General features: G+C 59.1%; 2 protein-coding genes across 2 annotated transcripts in view; one reads left to right on the forward strand and one right to left on the reverse strand.

The window, feature by feature from the left end:
- Positions 1-23,623, forward strand: part of CORO7 (coronin 7) — a 65,617-nt gene that overhangs the window by 22,925 nt on the left and 19,069 nt on the right. The window contains exon 9 of the mRNA XM_060260658.1: positions 491-573. Coding sequence (XP_060116641.1) covers positions 491-573 — 83 coding nt within the window. The remainder of the gene's footprint in view (positions 1-490; positions 574-23,623) is intronic.
- On the reverse strand, positions 14,421-16,939 carry VASN (vasorin). Its single transcript, XM_060261047.1, has one exon. It carries the CDS (start codon positions 16,937-16,939, stop codon positions 14,930-14,932), a length of 2,010 nt encoding a protein of 669 aa, XP_060117030.1. The 3' UTR covers positions 14,421-14,929.

A 23,623-nucleotide genomic window follows, 5' to 3' on the forward strand; every position in this document is an offset into this window, starting at 1 on the left:
AAATTGAGATCTAGGTTTCCTGTCTCATTACCGATGATGATATCTCCACACTCCTGCTCCTCCTCCTCTGCATATCACATCTAATCTAATCAAGCCTATTGCCATTTGGCATCTGAAATCATTTTCATAAAGTTTGTATTTCCACAGTACCTCATGTTACTTTCCCAACAAAGTGACATTTATGTCAGATCCGGCCCTCGCAACAAGTGAGCTTGACCCCTCTGCTGTAACCCTGATCCCACCTAGGCTCTCCCCCGTCTTGTGACAGGCTGTGGTGAGGGGGGAGGGACACATCCTGCACGAGGGGCTTGGAGTGGGCAGCAGCATGGGCAGTTTTGAGCAGCAGGAGCTTTTCTTTCTCTGAAGGATCTGTGGCAGAAGAGTCGAATGCGAGTTCAGTAACATCTTAGAGACCCACAAGAGTCTTTTGTTGGGCATGAGCAGGACCGGAATGTAGCGGAGGCCATAACCTCTTTTCCTCTTTACCCAGGTGAGGGAACGTGAGGTGCGGCTTTGGGACACCCGGGCATTCGGTGGCTCGCTGGCTTCCGTCACCCTGGACGCATCCCCCAGGTAGGGAGAGAGGAGCAAAGCAACGTTTTGCGAGGCTGTCTTGGAATGTACTCTCTTTGGGTGTGCAGGGGTGTGTGTGTGTGAGAGAGAGAGACAGAGGTCTAGTGGCTGCTGGGCCCTTGGACTTATCCTCCCCCACTTCTCTCACTGGAGCAAGGGTGGAATCATGTTCCGTAGGGCAGTAGGAGGACTGCAAACCTGGGGCAGCCTCTCCCCCCCCCCCCCCGCACATACCGCCTCTCTCTGCAGCTTGTGAAGACCCCCGCCCAGGGCCCCAGCCCAGGTTTCTGGATCTCCTTTTGATGTGTGGGGAGGAAAGAGAGGAGCAGCGAGGAGGGAGTCTGGCTGCATCAAAAACCAGCCAGACTGCTGACCTGGCAGCTGGGGCGGGGGTCTTCCTCCCACCTTTTTCTCCAGCCAGGCGTGTGCCGCAAAGGCCTCCCTGCAGCCGCCGTCTCTAGATAAGCCCCCTCTTCAATCCAGGAGCTGGACGTGGGCGATCTGGCTCCCCTCCCCCCTCCCTCTCTGGGAAGAACAGGGCACGGAGCAAGAGAGGAAAATGATTCCAGGCCTCGGCTTATTTTGGCTGCTGTGGGGCCCCCTATCTGTGCTGGAGGAATGTGGGGGGGGGCTTTCTTATCCAGGTTAGAGCTGGGCCTGCTCAAAGGCAGGAGGGAGGTGGCCTCTGAAGAAGGGGGTGTCGGTTCTGCGTGGGGGGGAGGGGAGGCCCCGTTGCTTGGGAGACCCCAGGAAGTTGGGGGCGGGGGAGGAGAGGGATATGTGCACAGAACCAGGCAGCAGCTCCCAGACATTTCGCTCCCAGCGAGAGGCCTTGAGCCACTTAACCCCAGCCCTCCCCCTCTGCCGCCCTCTCCAGCCACCTGGCACCCCAGAGGGCCAATGCTGCCAGTCAGCCGTCTCCACACAGGAACTTTGGTTTCTGCCGCGTTTGGCAGGAAGGGGTTGGTGGAAGTGGGGGGGCCTTTTGGGAGTCCCATCCGAAATCCTTAAGCAGAGAAGCCGTGGGGAAAGCCTCGTCACAGAAGGGCTGGAACCTTGGGAGGTTTTTGGAACAAGAAGCTGCAGTTCGGTGGAGTGGGCGCGTCAGGAGTTCTGTCTGAGTGTTTTGCCGGTTGTCGGGAGAGTGTCGGCCAGCCCCCTCGCATTTCTGGCTCCTGGGACAAGGCGTCTCGTCCCCCACGGAAGGTTGAGGAGTGAGCAGCAGGTGTTGCTTGGGGCTCAGCAGCAAGAGTTGAGCTCAACGCACACACAAACATGTGGTCTCTCTCTCTCCTTCTGCCCCACGGAACAAAGTTTGCATCCAGCGGCACCTTTAAGACCCATAGCGTTGAATTCTGCATATAAGCTTTGAGGTGTATACACGCCTTTAAGACCTACAAAGTTTAATTCTGGGTGTGAACTTTTGTGTGCATGCTGTTTTGTCACAAAAGCTTATGCCAAGAAGGAAACATTGTGTGTCTGAAAGGTGCCTGACAGGACTCAGATGTTGCTGTCCTGCTTCAGACTGACCCACCTGGATCTCTCTGCCCCCTGGGTTGCCAAGTTAGCCCCTGGGCATGACAACCAGCACCCCCACCCACTCCCAGCTTCACAGCCTGGTGCCAAAGCGTATTTTGCTCCTTGGGGCTGAACAAAACTGGGGTGTGGGAAGCAACGGTTCCTTGGGGACAGAGGGGCTGGGGCAGAGCTCTGGGGTCTCTCCCTGGCTGTAGCTTGTGGGCTCAGGAGGGCCCGGAACAGACACCCCGCTTTTGTGGTTGGACGCACTGGTGCCCTCACAGGGGTGTGACGGTGTGGGGAGGGGGCTCAGCAGAGGGTGTTTGGGGCTGCCTGCAAGAGGGTGCTGTTTCCTGGGGGCTTCGCCAGAGGGGCCAGTGAAAGGAAAGCAGCTGCAGCTCCTGACCTTACAGAGCTTCTCTCTGTTATGGCTGAGGCACCTTTGAACCGAGCAGAAGTGACCTTGCCGGCTCTCTCTCTCCCTCTCTCTGAAGGCCTGGCTTGGAAGCAGGCGAAAGCAGTGGTGTGTGCGTTTGTGTGTCTCCCCCCTCCCCCGCTTCCAACAGAAGCAAACGCCAAGCGTTTCCTCTTCCTCTTGGCTAATTTGCAGCAGACCTTTGGGATGCGAGAGACGAGAGACGGAGAGGAGGCCAAAGACGGGGTGGGGAAGCAGCCAAGAGATAGGGAAGGCGCAGGCGGCCGACCCAGATGTGCGAGGGGGGAAGCATGGCAGAGGCCGGGGGAGGGGCAAAAGAGTGCATACCCCCACTCCCCTCCCTAGCTGCCCCACAGGGCTCCAGTCTGCCCCCTCAGTGTTCGTCTGTTTCCTGTAAGGAGATGGGTTGCAGGTGATCCCACTTCACTCCCCCTCCTCCCCCCCTGTCTGGTTTCTGAATTGCTTTTCTCTCTGCTCTCTTTCTGGAATAGTGACAACTGACCTGCCCCCCCCCCCCAGTCTCCCCCTCCGTGGAAACCCTCCAGGCTTTACACAGGTTCTTTATTGGTGGTGGGGGGAGGAAACCAAGAGTCATAAGAACATGAGAGAAGCCATGTTGGATCAGGCCAATGGCCCATCCAGTCCAACACTCTGTGTCACACAGTGGCCAAAATACCAGGTGCCATCAGGAGTTCCACCAGTAGGGCCAGGACACTAGATGTCCTACCACTGCTGCCCCCCCCCACAAGGACCAAGAATACAGAGCATCAGTGCCCCAGACCTAAGAACATAAGAGGAGCCATGTTGGATCAGGCCAATGACCCATCCAGTCCAACACTCTGTGTCACATAAGAACGTAAGAGAAGCCATGTTGGATCAGGCCAATGGCCCATCCAGCCCAACACTCTGTGTCACATAAGAGGAGCCATGTTGGATCAGGCCAATGGCCCATCTAGTCCAACACTCTGTGTCACATAAGAACGTAAGAGAAGCCATGTTGGATCAGGCCAATGGCTCCTCCAGTCCAACACTCTGTGTTACATAGTGGCAAAAAAAAACCCGAGTGCCATCAGGAGGTCCACCAATGGGGCCAAGGCAACAGAAACCCTCCCACTGTGCCCCCCCAAGTACCAAGAATCCAGAGCATCACTTCTGCAGGCAGAAGCCCCCGCTCCAAGCTTCCAGGAGAGGGTTTGTTGGCACCCCTTCCCCTTGGGGGGGGGGGGCGAATCCCCAGGAAAGCTTTTTTGGCCAACCTCCTGGACTCAACTGGTGGAACTCACTGCCACTGGGCAGGGGGTGATGGCGACCGGCTTAGAGGGATGGAAAGGAGGTTGGACAAGGCAATAGAGAACTATGCTTGGCTAGCCATAATACCTGCTTGGGACGGCCTTCAAGAACATAAGCGAAGCCATGTTAGATCAGGCCAATGGCCCACCCAGTCCAACACTCTGTGTCACACAGTGGCCAAAAAAAAATAAATTATATATATACACACTGTTGCTAATAGCCACTGATGGACCTCTGCTCCATATTTTTATCTAACCCCCTCTTGAAGGTGGCTGTGCTTGTGGCCGCCACCACCTCCTGTGGCAGTGAATTCCACATGTTAATCACCCTTTGGGTGAAGAAGGACTTCCTTTTATCCCTTTTAGCCTGTCTGCTCAGCAATTTCATTGAATGCCCATGAGTTCTTGTATTGTGAGAAAGGGAGAAAAGTACCTCTTTCTCAACTTTCTCCATCTCACGCATTATCTTGTAAACCTCTATCATGTCACCCCGCAGTCGACGTTTCTCCAAGCTAAAGAGCCCTAAGCGTTTCAACCTTTCTTCATAGGGAAAGTGCTCCAGCCCTTTAATCATTCTAGTTGCCCTTTTCTGGACTTTCTCCAATGCTATAATATCCTTTTTGAGGTGCGGTGACCAGAACTGCACGCAGTACTCCAAATGAGACCGCACCATCGATTTATACAGGGGCATTATGATACTGGCTGATTTGTTTTCAATTCCCTTCCTAATAATTCCCAGCATGGCGTTGGCCTTTTTTTATTGCAACCGCACACTGTCTTGACAAGTTCAGAGGCAGAATACCCAGGATGGTGTAGTGGTCTGAGTGCTGGGCTAGGAGCCAGGAGACCCAGGCTCAAATCCCCGCTTGTTCATGGAACCTCACTAGGTGACCATCACAGACTCTCCGCCTAGCCTGCCTCACAGGAGGAGGCTGTCAGTGGCTTGGGACTCCGCTGGGGCAAAGGAAGTTAGGGAATAAATATCCCCCAAGCCGCCTGTTGGTTGGGTACTGGGGAGCTGTTGGCAGGCAGAGAGGCTCCCAAGCTGTCCTCCCAGGGCCCTGGGCTGGCCGCTGTGGGGAAAAGGATGCTAGCTGGGGGGAGCCTTGGGCTGATGCAGTGGGACTCCTTTTGTGTACGCTGGGAAACACCGACCAAAGCACGGTCTCTTTTCTGGCTGAAGGGTTCTGAGGAGTAGAAACTCCCTGGCTTTTGAGAATGAGAGTGAGGAGTTCCAGCCAGCATGGTGACCTTCTTGCCTAGCATCGCGGCCCTCCAGCCTGTTTGCCTGCCCTTATTTCTTCCCCTGGGTTGGGCAGCTAGGAAGGCTGTTTGTCAGGGGTGGGTCTGGCCCTCAGTCCTGTTCCTTGCGTGCCGCCCGCCCGCCTGCCTGCCTGCCTTCCGGGAGACCTCGCGCCAAGCAGTGGGAGAGGCCCATGCCGGAAATGGCACCGGCTGCTCTGTGCCTCGGGAGGGCTTTGAACGGGGCTGGCCTGGCCGGGAGAAGCCGCTGAGCGGATTTATAGGCTCTGGTGATGAGAGATGGGAAATGACGGCGGATTTTGGAGCCGTAAAAAAAAAGCAGCACAGTTCTTTTTTAGGAATTTGGGGGAAATTGATGTCTGTGCAATACTGTATTGTTTTAAGAAATGATTTGGGCGTGACGTAGCTGGAGAGTTGCATCATCTGAACTTTCTCAGGGCTGGACTTGAGTGCTTTGCTGAGGGTGAGTCAACAACTAATGTGCAGTTCGGTACTTGCAAGATGCCAAGTGGGCACCTGGGGGGGGGGGCAGGCAACCTCCCCGTCCTCTCTCCTTCTCTGCCTGCCGCCATATCCCCATTACCCCCACACCCTTTGAGCACAACGGTCTGTTAATCAACTGCAGACCATTTGCAAACTTGTCCGAGATGGCTGTCTGCAGTGCCCTGGACCTGAAAAATCTGGTTCTGGCTTTACCTGCTGCTGCTGCAACCAAGCGAGAAAAGTGCAGCGCAAGGAGCTAGAGCAGAGTCCCCCCAACCCGGCCCCCCTTGCGGAGAACAAAAACAGATGTAGGGGGAATTCAGGCCGTTTAATCTGCGGCACGGAGTTGTTTTCAGAGAAGGAAGCCTGCTCATTAAACCGTGGAGGGGAGTGCGGTGGAGGGTGCCAAGGACAGGCGGCCCTCCAAGCTCCCCTCCACAACAGCCCTCTGCTCTGCTCCGCTCCATCCAGCCGCAGCTCCACCTTCCACCGGCTGCTTTTGTCCTCCTTGTGCACAAGGATTATCCAGAATAAATACACACCCCAGGAGGGCAAGGTGCCGAAAGGAGGCCAGAGAGAGAGGCTAAGGAAGCCCTTTCTAACTTAAGAGAAACGTTCACATGACTGCTTTAAAAGGTGAATAGAGAGATACGTGTATCAGTGGCTGCTAGCCACAGTGATTCCAAGGACAGCGAACCCCTGAATACCAGTTCCAAGAGGCACCATCAGGGGAAGGCCTCAGCCTCTCTGTCTTATTTGTTTGGCCCTCCAGAGAAGAAGAAGACGATTTTGGATTTATATACCACCTTACTCTGAATCTCAGAGCAGTCACAATCTCCTTTACTTTCTCCTCCCCACAACAAACACCCTGTGAGGTAGGGGGGGCTGAGAGTGCTTTTACAGTAGCTGCCCTTTCAAGGACAGCTTCTATGAAAACTATGGCTGACCCAAAGCCATCTCAGCAGCTGCAAGTGGAGGAGTGGGGAATCAAACCCGGTTCTCCCAGATAAGAGAGCTATGGCTGACCCAAGGCCATTCCAGCAGCTGCAAGTGGAGGAGTGGGGAATCAACCCCGGTTCTCCCAGATAAGAGAGTTCTGGCTGACCCAAGGCCATTCTAGCAGCTGCAAGTGGAGGAGGGGGGAATCAAACCGGTTCTCCCAGATAAGAGAGCTCTGGCTGACCCAAGGCCATTCCAGCAGCTGCAAGTGGAGGAGTGGGGAATCAAACCCGGTTCTCGGCCTCTCTGCCCTGTTGTTGGCCCTCCAGAGGAACTGGTTGGGACTAGATGGACCCTCAGTGGTCTGACCCAGCAGGACTCTTCTGATGTTCTTCTCAGGGGAAGGCCTTGGCTTCTCTGCCCTGTTGTTGGCCCTCCAGAGGAACTGGTTGGGACTAGATGGACCTTCACTGGTCTGATCCAGCAGGACTCTTCTGATGTTCTTCTCAGGGGAAGGCCTCGGCTTCTCTGCCCTGTTGTTGGCCCTCCAGAGGAACTGGCTGGCCACTGTGAGACAGGAGGCTGGACTAGATGGACCCTCACTGGCTTGATCTAACAGGGCTCTTCTGATGTTCTTGTCAGCTCCTCTGTTGTTGGCCCTCCAGAGGAACTGGGTGGCCACTGTGTGAGACAGAATGCTGGACTAGATGAACCCTCACTGGTCTGACCCAGCAGGGCTCTTCTGGTAGGCAAAAGGTTGGAGCAAACATCTTGTGGTCCAGATCCTCAACTGCACACCCAGGCTTCACAAGGGAGTGGTGGATGTTTCTGTTGGTTAGGAGGAAAGGGCTGACTGTCCCAAGCCTGGAGAGCCAGTTTGGTGTAGTGGTTAAGTGTGTGGACTCTTATCTGGGAGAACCGGGTTTGATTCCCCACTCCTCCACTTGCACCTGCTGGAATGGCCTTGGGTCAGCCATAGCTCTGGCAGAGGTTGTCCTTGAAAGGGAAGCTGCTGGGAGAGCCCTCTCCAGCCCCACCCACCTCACAGGGTGTCTGTTGTGGGGGAGGGAGATAAAGGAGATTGTGAGCCGCTCTGAGACTCTTCGGAGTGGAGGGCGGGATATAAATCCAATTTCTTCTTCTTCTTCTTCTTCTTCTTGGTTGAACGCCTGCTCTGAACATCCAGCTGCCCCTCCCTCTCCGTGCCAGAACTGAAGCCTCTCTGTGGTCTCCCCCATGCTGTTTGGGGCGGGGGGAGAACGGCACCATATTTGGGGGAGGGGATTGTGTTTGCTGAGCTCCCTCTCTGCCAGGGGGAGCAAATGGGCACAAGGCAGAGGCTGCAAGGAGGTGGCATGCCGAAGCCAGGCCAAGGGGCCCTTCTGGAGGGGGGGGGGGGCGTGTTGTGCCTCAGATCCAGAGGTGGGTGTGGCATTTGCTGCTGCTGGGGTCTCAGCAGGGATGGGGGCAGCTCACATTATGGCTTTCCTCAGTGGTCAGATATTTGGAATTGAGTGCTTTTGGTGGTGGGGGGGAGATGCATGCAAGCTGGGGAGGGGAGGCAGCCTGGCCCATCTGTGAGGGCTCGGAAGAGGGGCCTGCTAGTGGGGAGGGGCAGTGGTGGAACTGGCCCCCAGCAGAGGACACAGCTTGTGGGGAGGTGGGGAGGGTTAGCTTGTGCAAGGACTGAAGCTCTCCTTCAGGGACTTTGCTCCCAGGCACTGCCCCCCTACAGAAGAAGCGGGTGCTCCTTTTGCCCACACCCCAGGCTCAGTCCTCTTGTGGGGGAGGGGAAGGTGCCCTGTTGGGCAGCTCAGCTGCTTTGGGCCACCCCTGGCAGCTCCCGTCCCTGGGAGGAGGAGGAGAGCGCTTTGGTCCAGAGAGGTTTTGGCAGACGCGTCCGGAAGGCACACGGGCCGTTCTCCTACCCTGCAGCAGCAGCGACGGCGGCATTCGCATTCTCAGCTGGACCTGGCTTGGATCTTGGTTTCCTTTGGGGGATTTCTGAAATCCCTTCGCTGGCGCTGAGTCAGCACTGTGGAGTCAGCTGCTCGCTTGCTTGGCCGCCAGCACTCAGGGTCTTTGAGGAGTGTGCGGCGGGGGGGGCAGTTGCTTTGTCCTCCTCCCCCCCTTGGGCTGTAGCTGACCCCTCCCCTTGGGGCTCTGAGCTGCTGTCAAGTGGGGGCATTCGTGGCCTTCTCTTTGGCCCTGAGTCCTGGGGGGGGGCGGGTCTTGCCGTTCGGTGGCACCGCTTTCCGCCCCCTCCCTGCTGCGGTTGGAAAATCCACGTGGCTCAGAAGGAAAATATTTGCTCAGCAACCATTTTTGCTGGAATTTGGGATGCTAATTTGAAAAATCTGCCGGGTGGCTGACAACCAGCCCTTTCAATGGGTCAGCCCGTCTGCCCGCCAGCCCAGCCGTTCCGTGGCTTCCCCTCTGGGCAGACAACACGTCCCGGCAGTCCCAGCCCACCTTGCCGCACAACTGCCGGCCCCTGGCAAAGAGGTCACCCTCCGGTCGGGCGCTGAGAAGGGCCTGCAACTGAGGGTGGAGGAACGACGCTTGGAGCCTCTCTCCTGCCTCCTCTGTGACAGACGGGCCTCAAGAGTGCAGCAGCCCGCCATGAGTCGGGGGGGGCACCAGGATGCTGCAGCGTGACACCTCACTACTTTGAAACGGGGCAGGGGGCAGTTCCCCGCCCTCCCTCTGAAGCCACAGAGCTGCCTTTTCAGCCAAGGCTTTCCGCGGCTCTTGCTCTCGTCTGGCTCCCCCCAACCCCGCTCCTGTCAGTTTGCTGAGACGGATCTTCCTTGCTTGCTCTGGTGCAGCAAGAGGGGGAAGCCCACAACTAGTTCTGTAGCCTGGGAACCGGGCCATCCCTGCCACTAAGCAATCTAGGTGGTCACCTAGGGTGCTGGCCTTCTGGGGGCACCGAATTGGGCACCTCCATGTGACTCGGTGACGTTATCAGTGTGGGGGGCGGGGGCACCAGAAGTTCGCCTTGCCTCAGGTGCCACGCCTGCCTGGGAAGCTGTGACTTTGGAACACAGAGCTGGAAGGCACCCCCAAGGGTCATCGAGCCCAACCACCAGTGCAGTGCAGGAAGTCTATTGCTAGCTCCTCTCCCCAGGCCTCCAGTGACCTCTGCTCTATGCCCCCAGGAAAGCCAAAAGCCTCCAGGGTCCCTGGAGAAAACTTGCTGCCTGACCCCGAAATGGCCATCAGCCTTTCCCTGGACACGTAAAAAAGGGCCACGAGAACTCAGCCCTGCTGCAGCCCTTCCTGCCCTCCTTCCCGTGAGCTGCCTAAATTCACAGGATCTTCATTGCTGTCAATGGCCCTCTAGCCATTTAAAGGCCTCCAAAAATGGAGAGCCCACCACCTCCCAAGGAGGAAGCCTCTTCCACTGAGGAGCCATTCTGAGGGTCAGGAAGTTCTTCCTGATGTTGAGCTGGAAACTCCCCTGATTTGATTTCAACCCCTTGGTTCTGGTCCAGCCTTCTGGGGCCACAGAAAACAATTCCACACCCTCCTCTATACGACAACATTTCCGAGTACTTGACGATGGGGATTATAATACCTCTTGTTGGGGAAGAAGAATGTGGTCTTTTTCTGTGTGGAAGAGACCCGTGTTGGTTTTCGCTGAAAACTTGCTGGGCTACAGCAGGAGAGACTCTGGTGCCTCTCCCCACCGCCCACCCCGCCCTGAATAGCAGCAAAGGGAAAGAATCCTGTTGCCAGCTAGCTAGGTGGAGCCGCGGCTGGCTCCGTCATCCAAGTTCCGAAAAGCCCCCACTAATCAAAGGCATGTGGCGCTCGCTCCCTCCGCCCATGTGCAGCTGCAAGGGGGGGCGGGGGGGGGAGGCAGCTCCGGACCGAGGCCAGCAGGGCGGAGGCAGCTGTGTAAACAGCCTTTGAATGGGGCTCCAGGAGAGCAAGAGGCCTTCCCATCAGAGCCCTCCTCCCCCGCCCAAGTCTCCTTTGCCCCGCCTTCTACTCCAGAGCCCCAAAAGCGAGGGGGACCCTTCTGCTGCACTGATCTCAGCCAGCCAGCCCCCTTTGCTCCTCCTGAGACCTGCTCCAGTGATGCGGGGGGGGGGGGGCATTCTTATTGTGATCTCCTCTCAGAGGGTGGCAGCCATCTTGGTCTGCAGGGGGACATTAAGATTTGAGTCCCGGAGCAGCGGAGAGACCCAGGAGCGTTTCCGGGTGTGTGCTTCCAAGAGTCCTTAATCCCTTCACCAGACCTGAGCAGAGAGTCCTTTTGTCCCAGTGCGTGTGTGTGGGGGGGGAGTGTTTGTAAAGAACGTTTGTGAAAAGGTGCCCAGGCACCCTGCATCTTGTCGCTGGCTTGATTCAAACAGAGGGGAACTGCTTGGGAGACAGAAAACTTGCATCTGTTGTGAGAGAAGAACCCTCTTTCCCTGTTCAGCCCTGGGGGTTGGGAATTCCATGTTGTGAACTTGCGAACCAGCTGAAGCTCAGCAGTCTTGCATTGGGATTCCCCCTTTGTTTGTGGAGTGTGACTCATGTCAGACTCTCAGGAGCTCATCCCTGAACCGCTGGTTGGTCTCTCCGGTGCTCCTAGAACTCTTGGGACCTGGTGGTCAGTGGCACTCAGTCCAGGGCTGTCTCTGTGTTATCCAGGCTGGTTCCAGGGGCAAGAATTCAGCCGCTTCACAACTGGGGAATAAAACGGCAGACATCTTCCGATCCCTAAATTGGTGCAAGGAATTCTGCAACTCCCCGGAGAACTCTCCGAAGTCAGGCATAGTTAAGTGGTCTTACAAGGTTCTCCAAAACTCCTCCTTCCCTTCGGCTAGCAGGAGTAGAATAAATTGTGCAAAACGGAGAAATAGGTTCTGGGTTTTGCAGCAAGTTCAGATTGTAGAGGTTGGATTTGTTGGTAGAAACTCTGCTTTACCTTGGTATGGATCTTCTCTCTCTCTTTTTTTGCTAGTGTAGAATGCGACTTGCTTGCAGAAAGAGAACAGACCCTGGCTCCCCCCCCCCCCGCACGCGGTGTGCCCTCTGCCTCTCACTCCCCTTGGCATCTGGTGCCAGCCTCAAGCTCAGCTGGGCAGGGGGGAGAGAGCATTGCTCTTAGTCTGCTTGGCATTTTGGCAAGAGCTCTCTTGTGAAATATTAACACAGGGCTTTTGAACACACAGAGAGTTTCTAGCTCACCCTGAGTGACCACAGGGCTATCAAGTCCAACCCTCTGCACCGGGCAGGAGAGTCACAAGTACCCCCCCTCCCTGTTCTCTGCTTCCTGCCATTTAGCCAACTTGTAATTCGTAAGAGGACCCCTCCTCTTCTCCCATGATGGCTGAAGCTTCCCAAGGAGTCTTTGGTGAAGGACCTCGTCTGAAGCCTTTGGGAAGTCCAAGTAGACAATGGATTCCAGCCTAGCAGCACTTGAGAGATCTGCGAGGTGTTCAGGAGGGGGATTGTAAAGAAGGAACTCGGGATGCAAAGGCACCCCCATCAGCTTGATTAGAGCAGAGGGGAAATGGGGGGGGGGGCAAGATTTGCATCTCCAGTGAGGTCACTATAGATTACTACAACCTGGCACACACCATCTGCTGACCATCCCTGACCTGAAGGACGTCCATCTTGCCTCAACCAGGACCAGGGCCTTTTCAACCTTGGCCCCAGCCTGGTGGGATCAGCTCCCCTTAGAGATGTGGACCCTCGCTGAATCATTACCTTTTCGTAGGGCCTGTAAAACAGAGCTGCTCTGCCAGGCCTTTAGTTGAGGCAGTGGACGTCCTACTCTGTCTGGTGTTCCTTCCATCAGCCGACCTTATGCTGCAGCACCATCTCTGCTGTAATATTAAATTACCTTTTTACTGTGCCAGATTCTTAATCTATATAACATGTGTCCAACTGAGCCACCACCTGTAACTGTTTATGATCAAGTTGTATTGTTTTATTGATATATGTTTTGTTACTTACACTGTTTTTATAATGACGTTATCCGCCTGAGCTCTTCTGGGGTAGAGTGGAATATAAATATAAATAAATAAATAGGTCCCTATTCGGCCCTCGGGGGAGGCTCCATTGTGCTGACCTTGTGCAGGGATTCACGCACCACCTTCCCTTTCTCGGCATGCCGGGTCAGGCTCTCAGAGAACTTCCCACAGGCCTGCCCTTGCAGAAGCCAAACTCCTCCTTCCTCGGCTGGGAGGAAAACCGACCTTGCAAACAAATGGTAGATCTGAGATCTCCTCGTAGAGCGAGTGTCCCCTCCACAGCCATAGAAACCCATCCAGACAGTGAATGTGATGTCCAGACAGAAGGAAACAAGCGCGTTTAGTCATGGTGTTTAACAAACCGCTCACAGTTACCCTCTGCTGCTGGCTCGGGTGGGCTTAGAGATGTCACGAGCTGCTTACAACTTGGAGGAGTGTTGCCGGCCAACACTCTGTGGACACAACGGTGGCGGAAAGTTTACTTGCCCAACAAAACCCGCTATCCCTGCCAAGTGCCCCCCCCCCCCGGAAGTGCCTCCTTTATGCAAGTCCACAGGCGGGGTGGGGGGAGGGAGGGTCCCTGCTGAATCCCCTCCTCACCCCTCCCGCCAAGGGCTGCTCTTGCTCCCCCCCCCCCCTTGATGTGTCAGGAGAACTGGGGAGGGGGAAGAGCTGGAGGTCTGGCGTGGCCCCTCCGTTGCCCTGGAGAGCAGCCCAGGGCCAAGCCCAAGGGGGCCTCGCTGACTACGGCTGCTCTCCTGGGAAAAGAACCGCCCCTCGCCACAACCAGGGGGAAGGAAGGAAGGAGCTTCTGGAGGCACCAGCAGCTACTCCCCATCCCCCATTCCAGCAGGGGCATCAGGTGGAGCAGCTGGCCAGGTGGGGCTGGGCTCCATGGGATCCAGGACTTGGGCTGTGGGCCCCAGCAAGACTCTGGCTTCCTGGGAAGGGGCCTTGTCCTCCCAGCGGCCAGAAGGGGATGGGAGCCCCTCTTCAGCACCTGGGGGGGGAGGGGAGGCTCGTGCCCCACGGCTGTGGCTGCCTTAATGTGCTCCAGCGTGACCCTTCCTCCCCAGACAGAGGCCGTCCCTCAGGGACTGCTTGGAAGGCACTGCGGCCCCCAGAGAAAGGCATTCTGGTGCTTGAATTCCTGCACAAGGTCAGCACAATGCAGCCTACTCCCCCCCCCCCCCCCGGGCTGAATAGGAACCCTGGATTCTGGCCTCAAGACGGATGCAAATCCCTCTGCCCAGCATTTCTCCTCTGCTCTGGTGCCCTTGCATCCAGAGTTCCTTCTTTACAGCGCCCCCCCCCCCCGCTTTCTGATGGGGTATAAAGGCCGAGACCACCCCTTTCCTACTTTGGTTCTTCCCTGGGACCTCCAGGGCACTGGGTGCCTTCACTGGGATCTCACATGCCCAGATCCCTCCCCAATCCCTTGGGTCACCCATGGGCTGACTTGGGTTTCCTCAAAACACCAGGCAGGGGAGGGCCACGTCTCATTGCTTGAGCTGATCCTTGGCATGCAGAAGGCCCTGGTTTCCAGTCCTGACCAATCTTCCCTCTAAGCTGAGTTAGCGTGAGCTAGCTCACAATTTTTTAGCCTCCAGCTCACACATTTTTGCCTTTGCTCAGGAAAAATGGTCCTAGAGCAAACTAATCTATGCAGTAGCTCACAACTTTATTGCCAGTAGCTCACGAAGTACAATTTTTGCTCACAAGACTCCGCAGCTTAAGAGGGAACGTTGGTCCTGACATCTCCCCCTAGGCATGTCCAAGGCAGCCGTAGGACTTGTCCTCAGCCCCCCCCCCCTTGTCTGTGTCTCTCTCCCAGGAGCCCTGCTGTCTTCCACACGTTCAGGACAATCCTTTCCCAGCTCTTCCCACCCCCCCCTGCCCCCAGTGCCGCCACACACACACACAAACTGTACACAGCCACCATTGTTATGATTTCGTACAAAAGCATTTATGGTCTGGTTTTAACAAAAAGGAGAAGTACCTCAACCTGTGTTAGAAAAGCGATTTCCCAGAAGAAATGGGAACATAATCTGGCCATGCCATAAATACTCTCTACAGGTCCTGAAAGCTTTTCTTCCCTAGGAGCTCAGCCTGGGAGCTCCGTCAGGCTGTCCTCTTGCCGCCCCCCCCCCCCCATTCCTTCATTGCCTTTGGGCGGCCTGGCTGGAGTTGGCAAGAGGCTCCTGTGCCACAGGAAGACAGACCCTTCTTGCCTCCTTGGCAGCGGCCAAGGCCCCTGGCCCCCGGGGGGGCTCCGCAAGGACCACAAGAGGCCCTTTGTCCTTCTGCCTCCTAACTGGATACCTCTCTTGGGATGCCATGCATCACCCGTCGAAAGGTTTTCATTCCTGCCAGGCTAGCCTCCACTCCAGCGGCCTCCCAGCCACACTGCCGGTTCTGGAGCCAGCTCTCGAATCGCAATGCCATTCTCGAGCCTAGAAGTAGGAAGGCCTCAGCGCCCGGGGGGTGGAGGCGCTTGTGCGTTGCGGCTCCATGAGGGGCACTTCGTAGTCCAGGGCGCTGGGGGGTGTCCCTGCTTTCCCTGGCAACTTCACCCTGTGTCCGACCAGGCCTCCGTTCTCGAGGCAGGCCTTTGTCCCCTCGAGCTCCAGCGGGCCAGAGCTGGTGTCAAGGGAGGGCCGGGCTTTCCCCTGCCGCCTCCGCCTCCAGACGTAGTAGAAGAGGGCAGCTGCAGCCACAGCCACGAGCAGCGTGGCCAGGACGGCGGGCACCACCACGAGTGTCAGACTGGGGTGCCTGCTCTGGGTGACGGGGGCATGTTGCTGGTGGGTGAGATGCAGGGTGTGGGCCTCCACACAGAAGTCCTCTTCGTGGGCTTTGTTCCCCAGTGGCCCGATGCAGATGTGGTAGGAGGAGTTGGGCCGCAGCTCCCGCACGGTGTATTCGGCCAGCGTGGCGGGCAGGTTGAGGGTGACCGGCCGCTTGTCGGGACCGGAGAGGTTGCTGTAAGTGAGCCGGATCCCTTTCAGATGGCTCTTGGACTCTATGTAGTTCTGCAGGTCCACTTTCAAGGAGGTGCCTCCGACGTGCTTGACGGCAATCGGCTGGGGCTGTGTTGGTGCCAGGGGGACCATTGACACTGTTGGCACCGGGACTTTGGTCTCACAGTACGTGCCCGAGAAGCCCACGAGGCAGATGCACTCCAGGCGCTGGTGAGCATCCAGCTGGCACAGGCCCCCGTTGAGGCAGACGTAGGGTGGGCAGAGGCGTGCCTCGGGACTGGGGTGGCCCTCCGGAGTGGTGGCCGGTGCCAGAGTGGAGCTGTCCGGGCTGGGCGTGGGGCTGGGCGTGCTGGGCTCCGGTGGGACGTGGCGGCTGCTGGGAGTAGGGGTGAGGAGCCGGGAGCTGGTGGCTTTCCAGGCGGCAGTGGTGGTGGTGGTAGCCGGGCACCCCAAGTCCGCATACTGCAGATGCTGGAGCAGCCGGCCAGCGTTCTTGGGAGGGAAGTGGCAGCGCGTCTCCTCCGATCTTTGGAGCGCAGCTTTGCTGCTGCTGAGCCAGGTGACCAGCCAGCTCAACTGGCAGATGCAGTTGAAAGGGTTCTCGGCGGCCGTCACGGCCTTGAGGCGGGGGAAGGCCCCGAAGAAGTCCTGGGGGAGGTGGTTGAGGTTGAGGTTGCTGATGTCCAGCTCCTGCAGGTTGGGCAGGTCCTGGAAGTCCTCCGGCTGCAGCTGGGCGATGCGGGCGTTGCCAGCCAGGCTGAGCTTCGTCAGACCCCGCAGCTGCTTCAGGGCTGCCGGCACGCGGCTCAGCTGGTTGTTGGACACATCCAGCTCGTGCAGGCTGTGGAGCTTCCGCAGCAGCTCCTCGTCGAGGTGGTCCAGGCGCAGGCCGGCGACCTTGAGGGCCTCGAGCTTGCCGAGGTGGAAGGGGCCCGGCTCGAGGGCAGCGATGGGGTTGCGGCTGAGGTCCAGCAGGAGGAGGGTGGGCAGGCGGAGAGGCGGCAGGGCCTGCAGCCGGTTGTCCTGCAGCTTCAGCTCCAGCAGGCGCTCCAGGGAGTCGAAGGCCTGCGGGTGGATCCGCCGGATCTGGTTGTGGTGCAGGTAGAGGCGCTCCAGCCAGCACAGCCCGTGGAAGCTCTCGTTGGTGACCTCGTGGAGCTGGTTGGAAGAGAGGTCGAGGTTGGAGAGGCTGCTTAGTGGCTGGAAGACGTGCCGGGGCAGGCTGGCGAGCTGGTTCTGGGAGAGGTCCAGCAGCTGCAGGGCCGGCAGGCCGGCAAAGCTGTCTTCGCTCAGGGAGCGGATGCCGTTCTCGAAGGCGTACAGGTGGGCCGTGTCCGGGGGCAGCCCCTGCGGGACCGTCTGGCTCCTCCGGGAGATGCAGAAAACGGTGCGGGGCTGGCTGCACTGGCAGTTGGCCGGGCAGCCCTGGGCGAAGAGTCCCACCGGGGAGAGCAGCAGAGCACAGAGCACAGGCCACTGCATGGTGCCCACCCTGCAGGGAGGGAAAGGAGAGGGCTGAGAGGGGGCGATTCTCCCCACGGACCCACCCCTGCTCAGGCTGGGAGTTCAGCTTCTCTCCTGGAGGAGGAGGAGGAGAGAGCCAGTAAGCAAAGGCAGCACAGCCCCCCCCCGCCCCTTCCACACTCCCCCTTCTCAGCCAGCGCGAGAGGCCAGGAATTTGGGCCTGGCCGTGTGCAGCAAGGAGGGCTGCAACCTGGCACTGGCTGGCGATGCTGTGGACTTTGGCCGCGAGGGAGGGGAGGAGGAAACCAGACCCCGGCAGGGATGCTGGCCAAGAGCCACGTGACGGCCTCACCGGCAGGCGGGGCTGGTCCAGGCCAGGAGCTTTTGTGCAAAGTGGGGTTTCAATGGCCAGTGCAGAACGAGGGCTTGGGATTGTGGCCGCTGAAGCGAGGGTGGGCCTCTGCTCCCTCCCCAGCATCCCTCTCAAAGCTGCCCTAGGCTCAGAGTTGATGGGGGGGGGGGCATTTAGGGCCTGGTTCCCCTTCCTCAGCTGCTCCCTTCTGGGCAGCCGCCTCTGCCAGCCAGGCGGGAGTGCTGCAGTTTCACGGGGGAGGGGGAGAGTCGGTCACCGCTGCCTCCCCCCTCTGTCTGCCTCCCAGGCCGGGGGAGTAAGAAACAATCCGACCTCCTCCAAGCCAGGAGATGAGCCAAGGGGGCTGTCCAGGGCCGTGGGTGGGCAGGAAGGGGGGGGAAGGAGGGCAGCCACAGAAGGGCCACGAGATCTCTCTTCCGACGTAAGTTTGGATCGGCAGTTCTGCGTGTCCTGGGGCAGTCCAGGCTGCAGGAGGGTGCCAAATGTGGCGGCTTGTGAATGTGAGAAAGGGGGGGGGGAAGGATGCTGCTGGCTGTGTGTCCCCCTGCCCCGGCTCTTTGCATGGCCCTGGCATTGCTGAGGACTAAGAAGGAAGGAAGGGGGGGGGCAGTGTGTTCCCTTGAAGTGCTTTTGCCCCCACCCCCTGCGGAACCAGAGCCCCCTCTCCCTTCTGGTGGCTTTGCAGACAGGCCAGGCGCTCGGCCCTTGCCGGGAACTCTGCCCTAGAATCCTGTTGGCCCCTGGCTCCCCCCCCCCTCCAAATATTTCTCTTCTGAGACACACCAAGGCAGCAGCAGCAGCCCCATCCGGGCCCAGCCAGCGGCCTCCTGCAGGGGGGGTGCTCCCCTCCTCTTGCCCAGTCGAGCAGCTGTGGGTCAGCCAGGAAGAGACCCCCCCATCAACAGGGGATGACCGCCTGGGGCCTTCCGGAAACGCCTCTCCTCTGGCCCAGATCGGTGCATGGGCCCTGCACACTGAAGATGCCCCCCCTTATGTCACTAGATGGTGGCGGGGCGAGACTGGCAAGTGAGAAGCATGATGGGGCCAGGATCGCTTTGCGCCTGCCTCACAGGGGGCCAAGCCCCTTCTCCCCCCCCCCCCTGCCCTGTTTTCCTCCTCCGTCATTCCCAGCTGAGAATTCCCCAGGCCCTTCTGCTCCATTCCTCTGCTGCCGCTGCCCAGGATGAGTTCATCTGGGAAGTGACACAAGGAATCCATCCGTCTCCTCCTCTCTGCCAGCCTCCCGCTCTGTCAACAGTCTGCCTCCGGAGGTCACCAGCGCAGGCTGACTCACCTCGCCCCACCCTCCCACTCGCTCGGCTGGTTCCCGGGACTGGACGGGGGGGGGGGGGAGAGCTGGGGGGGCTCCCCTGAGCCACCTCCTGCCAGGGTCCTGAGACAGAAGGAAGCTCCCCCCAGCCTCAGGCCTTCCTCTCTCTCGTTCCTGGCCCCCCTCTCTCCTCGCCTGCCCCTTCCCCTGCTCCTGGAAGGGTTGGATCTGCCCCAGACCCCCACAGAACGGCCCCTCTCTCTGTGTTGGGCTCGACACCTCCACCCTTCCTCCTAAATTTCATACCGCGCAATCTGTTCCTGCGGTTTTCCCCTCCCCAAAAGGGCTTCAGTAACTCTGCCCAGATGCATTCCTTCCATGGAAAAGCTACCTCAAAAATCCACATGGATGGTTTTCCCTTGAAGCTGGCGGGAGTCAAGTGTCCCCCGCTTGTGAACTCTGAGGGCTGAAGGGGAGGGGGCTCCTCACAGTTCTCTTGGAACGCCCCCCCCCCCTTCTGCAGAGGAGCCCCCGTTCAGCCTGGGACAGCCAGGGGCTGCTTGGGCAAACACAAAGGTGTCTCCTTTGGCCTGGGCAGGAGGGGGGTGTCTCTGCCTGCCCTCCTTGTGGAGACGCTTTCCTTGGGGCCTGCTCTGCTCTGGCATTCTTAGGCCGATTAAAGAAAGGCAGTCCAGTGAAGGGGGGGGCTGCCCGCGTTTCCTTGGCGGCTGGGCGAGGGGGCTGTGTGGGGAGGGGGGGGTCCCAGCCAGCTTCCAGAGTGATGGACAGGGGCCCAGCTGGCTTCTTGCTTGTCTGTCAGCTCTTTGAATCAGTGAGAGAATTAATATTGGGGAGAAGGAGCAGGCGGTGGGGGGGGGGGGCAAAGCTGGCATTACACAGACAGGTAATAAACTCTGGAATGTGCAGCTGGAGGAGGAGGGGAGGAGCCAGGCGGTGGGGGGGCAGCAGCTCCCTCCCAGGCAGGAGAGGGGAGGGGAGGAGAGGGAGAATGTGAAACTTTCCCATCCTTTCCTCGCTGAATTGGGGAGGCGGGTTGCAAGGCATGCCAAAAAGACTTCACTTTGGACTGTGGGTTCGCTGCAGGAGGCTGCAGGTTAGAACAAATGGGGTGTTGCTGCCTGTTGCTTCAGTTCTGCCCCCACATCTTCAGGCTGTCTTGTGCCAGGCTTCTGGCTGACTGTCCCGCCCCCTTCAGCCCCCCTCTTCCTCTGTGGTCACCTGGAAGAGTTGCTTCCTCCCAGAGCACAGGCCCTCCCCCACAGATGCAGCCGGGTGGACTCCAACTAGGATCCGGGAGAGCCGGGTTTGGATCTCTGCCCTGCCATGGAAGCTCACACAAACTCAGCCTTAGTGCCTACATGGAAGGGTTGTTGTTGGGCTGACAAAAAGGAGAGGGAGACAACCTGGAGCCTCTTGGGGACCCAAGGGGGGGGGCCCCAGTGAAGGGTTGTGTGGGGGAGGGGCCCTAGCCTCTGCCTCCCCTTCCCCCAGTTGTCCAGGGCAGGCGGCCTCCCACCCTGGCTGGCTCTTGCTCCCCACCCCCCCCACCCCCCTGCTTGGCTTTCCTGGGGCTGCCCCCTTTCCCTCACCTCACAGGTTAAGGCCCCTTCTAATATCTCTGTGGGGCTGAGGGCTGCCCTGGAGCATTCTGGGTAATGGGAGCCAGCTGTGGTGGGGGGTGTGCTGACAGGTTGGCTTGGAGGTTGAAAGGGGGGGGGGGGCTGGAGCCTTTCGTTGCCAGGAGATCCGGTTTCTTGCTGACATCCGGCTTTGGGGGAGGAACTGCCTCTCTCTCCCTCTCCCCCTCCTGCCTGGCCTCTGCTCTCTCCATCATGGGGGGGGGAGGCTGCTGCCACTGAAGAAAGGAATTGCCAAATAACACCCCCCCCACCCCGCAGGCTCCCTTCCCAGGGCTGTTGCTGCTGCCTCTGCAACCCCCCCCCCCCTCATTTCAGCTTCAACTTCCTCACTTTGGGAGACATTCTCAGGCCTGTGGGACAGCCAGAAAGGGCTTCTGTCCCAAGGCTCAGCTCTGGAGAAAGTGCTCCTGAGCATGAACAGAGAGCCGGTTGCCACACAGCGTGCCGGTCTGGACAGCCTTCCACTGTGGCTGCCCTCTCTAGCTGCCCTCTCCGCTGACCCAATGTGCCCGAATGAACGAGGGGCGCCAATGTGCTCCACACAAACCTCGCTGCCACCCCAGCAGAAGGACCAAGAGAGACCCCCATCACCTCCCCCCTCCATTGAAAGAACTGCCCTTCCTATTGGGTGGAGGGAACCCCTGAGTGCCTGCGCCCCCCCCCCCCGGGCAAACCGCAGAGCCCACACAGAATCGCTGTGTTTATCCGCTCCAAAAAAGAGAAGATACTACCAACATCTCAATCCCCTCCCCACTCATGCCATGACCCCACCTGAAAACAAAACCCGCTCCCAAATGGCCCCCATGAACTCTGCGGGCTGCTCTCCACCCCCCAGACATAGGTGCCACAAGCATACACACACACACAGAGATAATGAGGAGCTGTGGGGGGGGGGGTGACCAAAGCTGCTTGCGCCTCCCCCACAGTATGCTGTGCCACCCCCCCCCACCCTGCCTGGAGCCCTCTGGCCCCACAAAGGCCCTGGGAGCAGGAGGTGGCTGGAGCCAAGAGGCTGCCTTCCCCTGGGTGGCTTTGCCCCTGGTATCCCCCTCCCTCCAGCCTGGCTGCCTTGCCCTCTGCCCCCCTCAACTGGGGCAGGAAGGGTTTGTTCTGCTGCACACGGGGCTCTGGTTCTCTTCAGGAGCAAGAAAGGAATCCGGGTCAGAAGCCTTTGGCAGGACCATCCAAACCGGCCCCCAAGAGCCCACTCGCAGGCTTCCCAGCTCAACAGAACCTTCCGTCTGTCTGCCTGTTGGAGCTTGTGCCAGGACAGCCCCCACCAGTTGGGTTGGTCTTCCTCAAAGGTGGATGAGCCAGGATTCCTTCTTGTTTTTGCAATTTGGGCTGGGTCCATAAGGCTGCACGACATTCTTTCCCTCCAGGAGACCTAGACTGTCGGGGGGGGGGGGGTGCCAGGAACTAGGCGGGGCTTGTGGCCTATGGAGTGTGCTGGATCAGCAAAGCCCCCCCCCCCTTCAGATCCTGCCGGGGTCCTCTGCAGAAGGCAGCTGCTCCCAAGATGTGACAACTGAACCTCCAGGCATCTGCCTGCCGACACTTCCCTCTCCCTAAAAAGAAACCTCAGGCCGGCTGGCCGGGTGCTGCTCCACGACTGGCAGCACATCAGAGGCCCCAAGATTCTTCCCTTCGAGCCAGCTGCCTCCTAAAACTGCCAGACTGCGGTGGCGGGAGGGGGGGCACCACACGGAGGGGGCTGGTAGCCAAGTGGCATTAGAAGCACCTGAGCTCTGCGCAGCGGCTGGGGGCAGGCCTTACTCTGCACGTGCCTTCCCTCTTCACTTCTGCCCTCCTCCCTTGCAGGAGAAGTGCCTCCAGCATGGCTGGAACACAAAAGGGAGGAGGGAGGGCAGAGTGCTTTTAGTGCACTGGACACAAGGGCAGGGTGGGGGGGGACCCAGATTCAGGTTCAGCTCCTTGCTCCTGGGAGATCTTGGGCCAACTACTCCCCTGAGCCTCGTCCCCCCCCCCCCCCCCCGTGGCAGGGCAGGAGGAGCAGATCTCTCTTTGGAGGGGGTGTGTGAAAACGCCCTCCCTGCAGAGCCTCTTCCCAGGAAGTCAGCCTCCAAGTTCCACAGAACACTTCAGGGGCCTAGCTGCGTCCTGCTCATGATCCTCTGACGGACCAGGGGCTGAGGAGGATCTCCCGGTGGGGTTTTGGGGGAGGAGGCCTCTGGCCTCTTTCCAGGCATGGCTGGGGGGCGGTCGCGGAGACTCTTGGGGAGGGGGGCTTCCTGCTGCACTGGCTGGTGTTTCTCAGACCCTTGGCTCTTGGGCTGCTGCTGGTGGGGACATCTGCAGGCCGCAGCTCTGCCCCCTCTTCCTCTGCTGGGCTTCAGGCTAGGCTAGGCCAGGCGGAGAAGGTGGGCGTGACACGGATGGAGCCAGAGGGTCTGGGGCACAATGGGGCTGAGGAGTCCAGCAGGATTCCCTCCCTGGCTTGTTGCCTCCAGGCTGAGGGCGCGAGCAGCCACTCGACTGCAGCAGTCATAGGCTGCTCAGGATGCAAACTGCTCCACTTGGGGGGGGGGGCAGAATTTCCCCAGGCCTCCTCTCGTGCCACCAAGTCGCTGGACATGGAGCCTCTGGCTGGGGAGGGCAGCCCCCTGTGGACTGGGAGGGAGAGACTGCGTGTGTCTGACAGCTTCACAGCCTGCCCTCAGAGGACGTGGCCCTCGTGCCTGGGCGTCCACCAGCTGCAGGGAGTCCCCAGCCAGCGCCAGCCTCACCCAGCTGGAATGCTGCTTGGCAGCTGTGGCTGCCCGTTCCGGTTCTGCAGCTCCGTCTCCAGCCCCACAGGCCTGCTGAGCAGCCTCCCCAGCCCCTGTAATCAGCTCTCCCGCAGCAGCCAGGGCCGGGTCAGGAGCCGGGCAGGCCGGGCTGAGAGGGAGCCTGAGTCTGAAACACCGCCCCCCACTTCTGCTGCTCCAAGACTGCCCCGGGGTCCATGCAGGAGAGGCTTCCCTGTGCTGCTGCCTCCCCCCCCACCACCCCAAACAACAGATGGGCAAAGTCCCATCCAAGGGAGCTGGCAGTTCCCCTCACTGCTTCCAACGTACCTTCCGTGCCCCACGTCCTCCAGCTCTGGCCCCTCTTGCCTTGAGGGGAGCTGCACACGCCTCTCTCCCGCCCTCCCGGGGGGCTCCTGGCCTCCCTTCTGTTCTGAGGCTCCAAGGGAGCATAGACTTCACCCCCCCACCGCCGCTGCAGGGCACGGAAGGTGAGCCGTGGGCACAGCACCCGCCTTGGGTGGGGCTCCCAGACCGCAGCCGGCTATCCTTGGCACCCGGGCAGCTCTAACCCCTCATTAGGCCGGGCGGAGTGAGAGGCCACATTCTTCCCCGCCTGCCTGTGGCCGGAGGGAGGGAGGGGGACAGCAG

Source organism: Heteronotia binoei, chromosome 20, assembly GCF_032191835.1.
Source record: "Heteronotia binoei isolate CCM8104 ecotype False Entrance Well chromosome 20, APGP_CSIRO_Hbin_v1, whole genome shotgun sequence".
In the NCBI taxonomy this organism is placed as follows: Eukaryota; Metazoa; Chordata; class Lepidosauria; order Squamata; family Gekkonidae; genus Heteronotia; species Heteronotia binoei.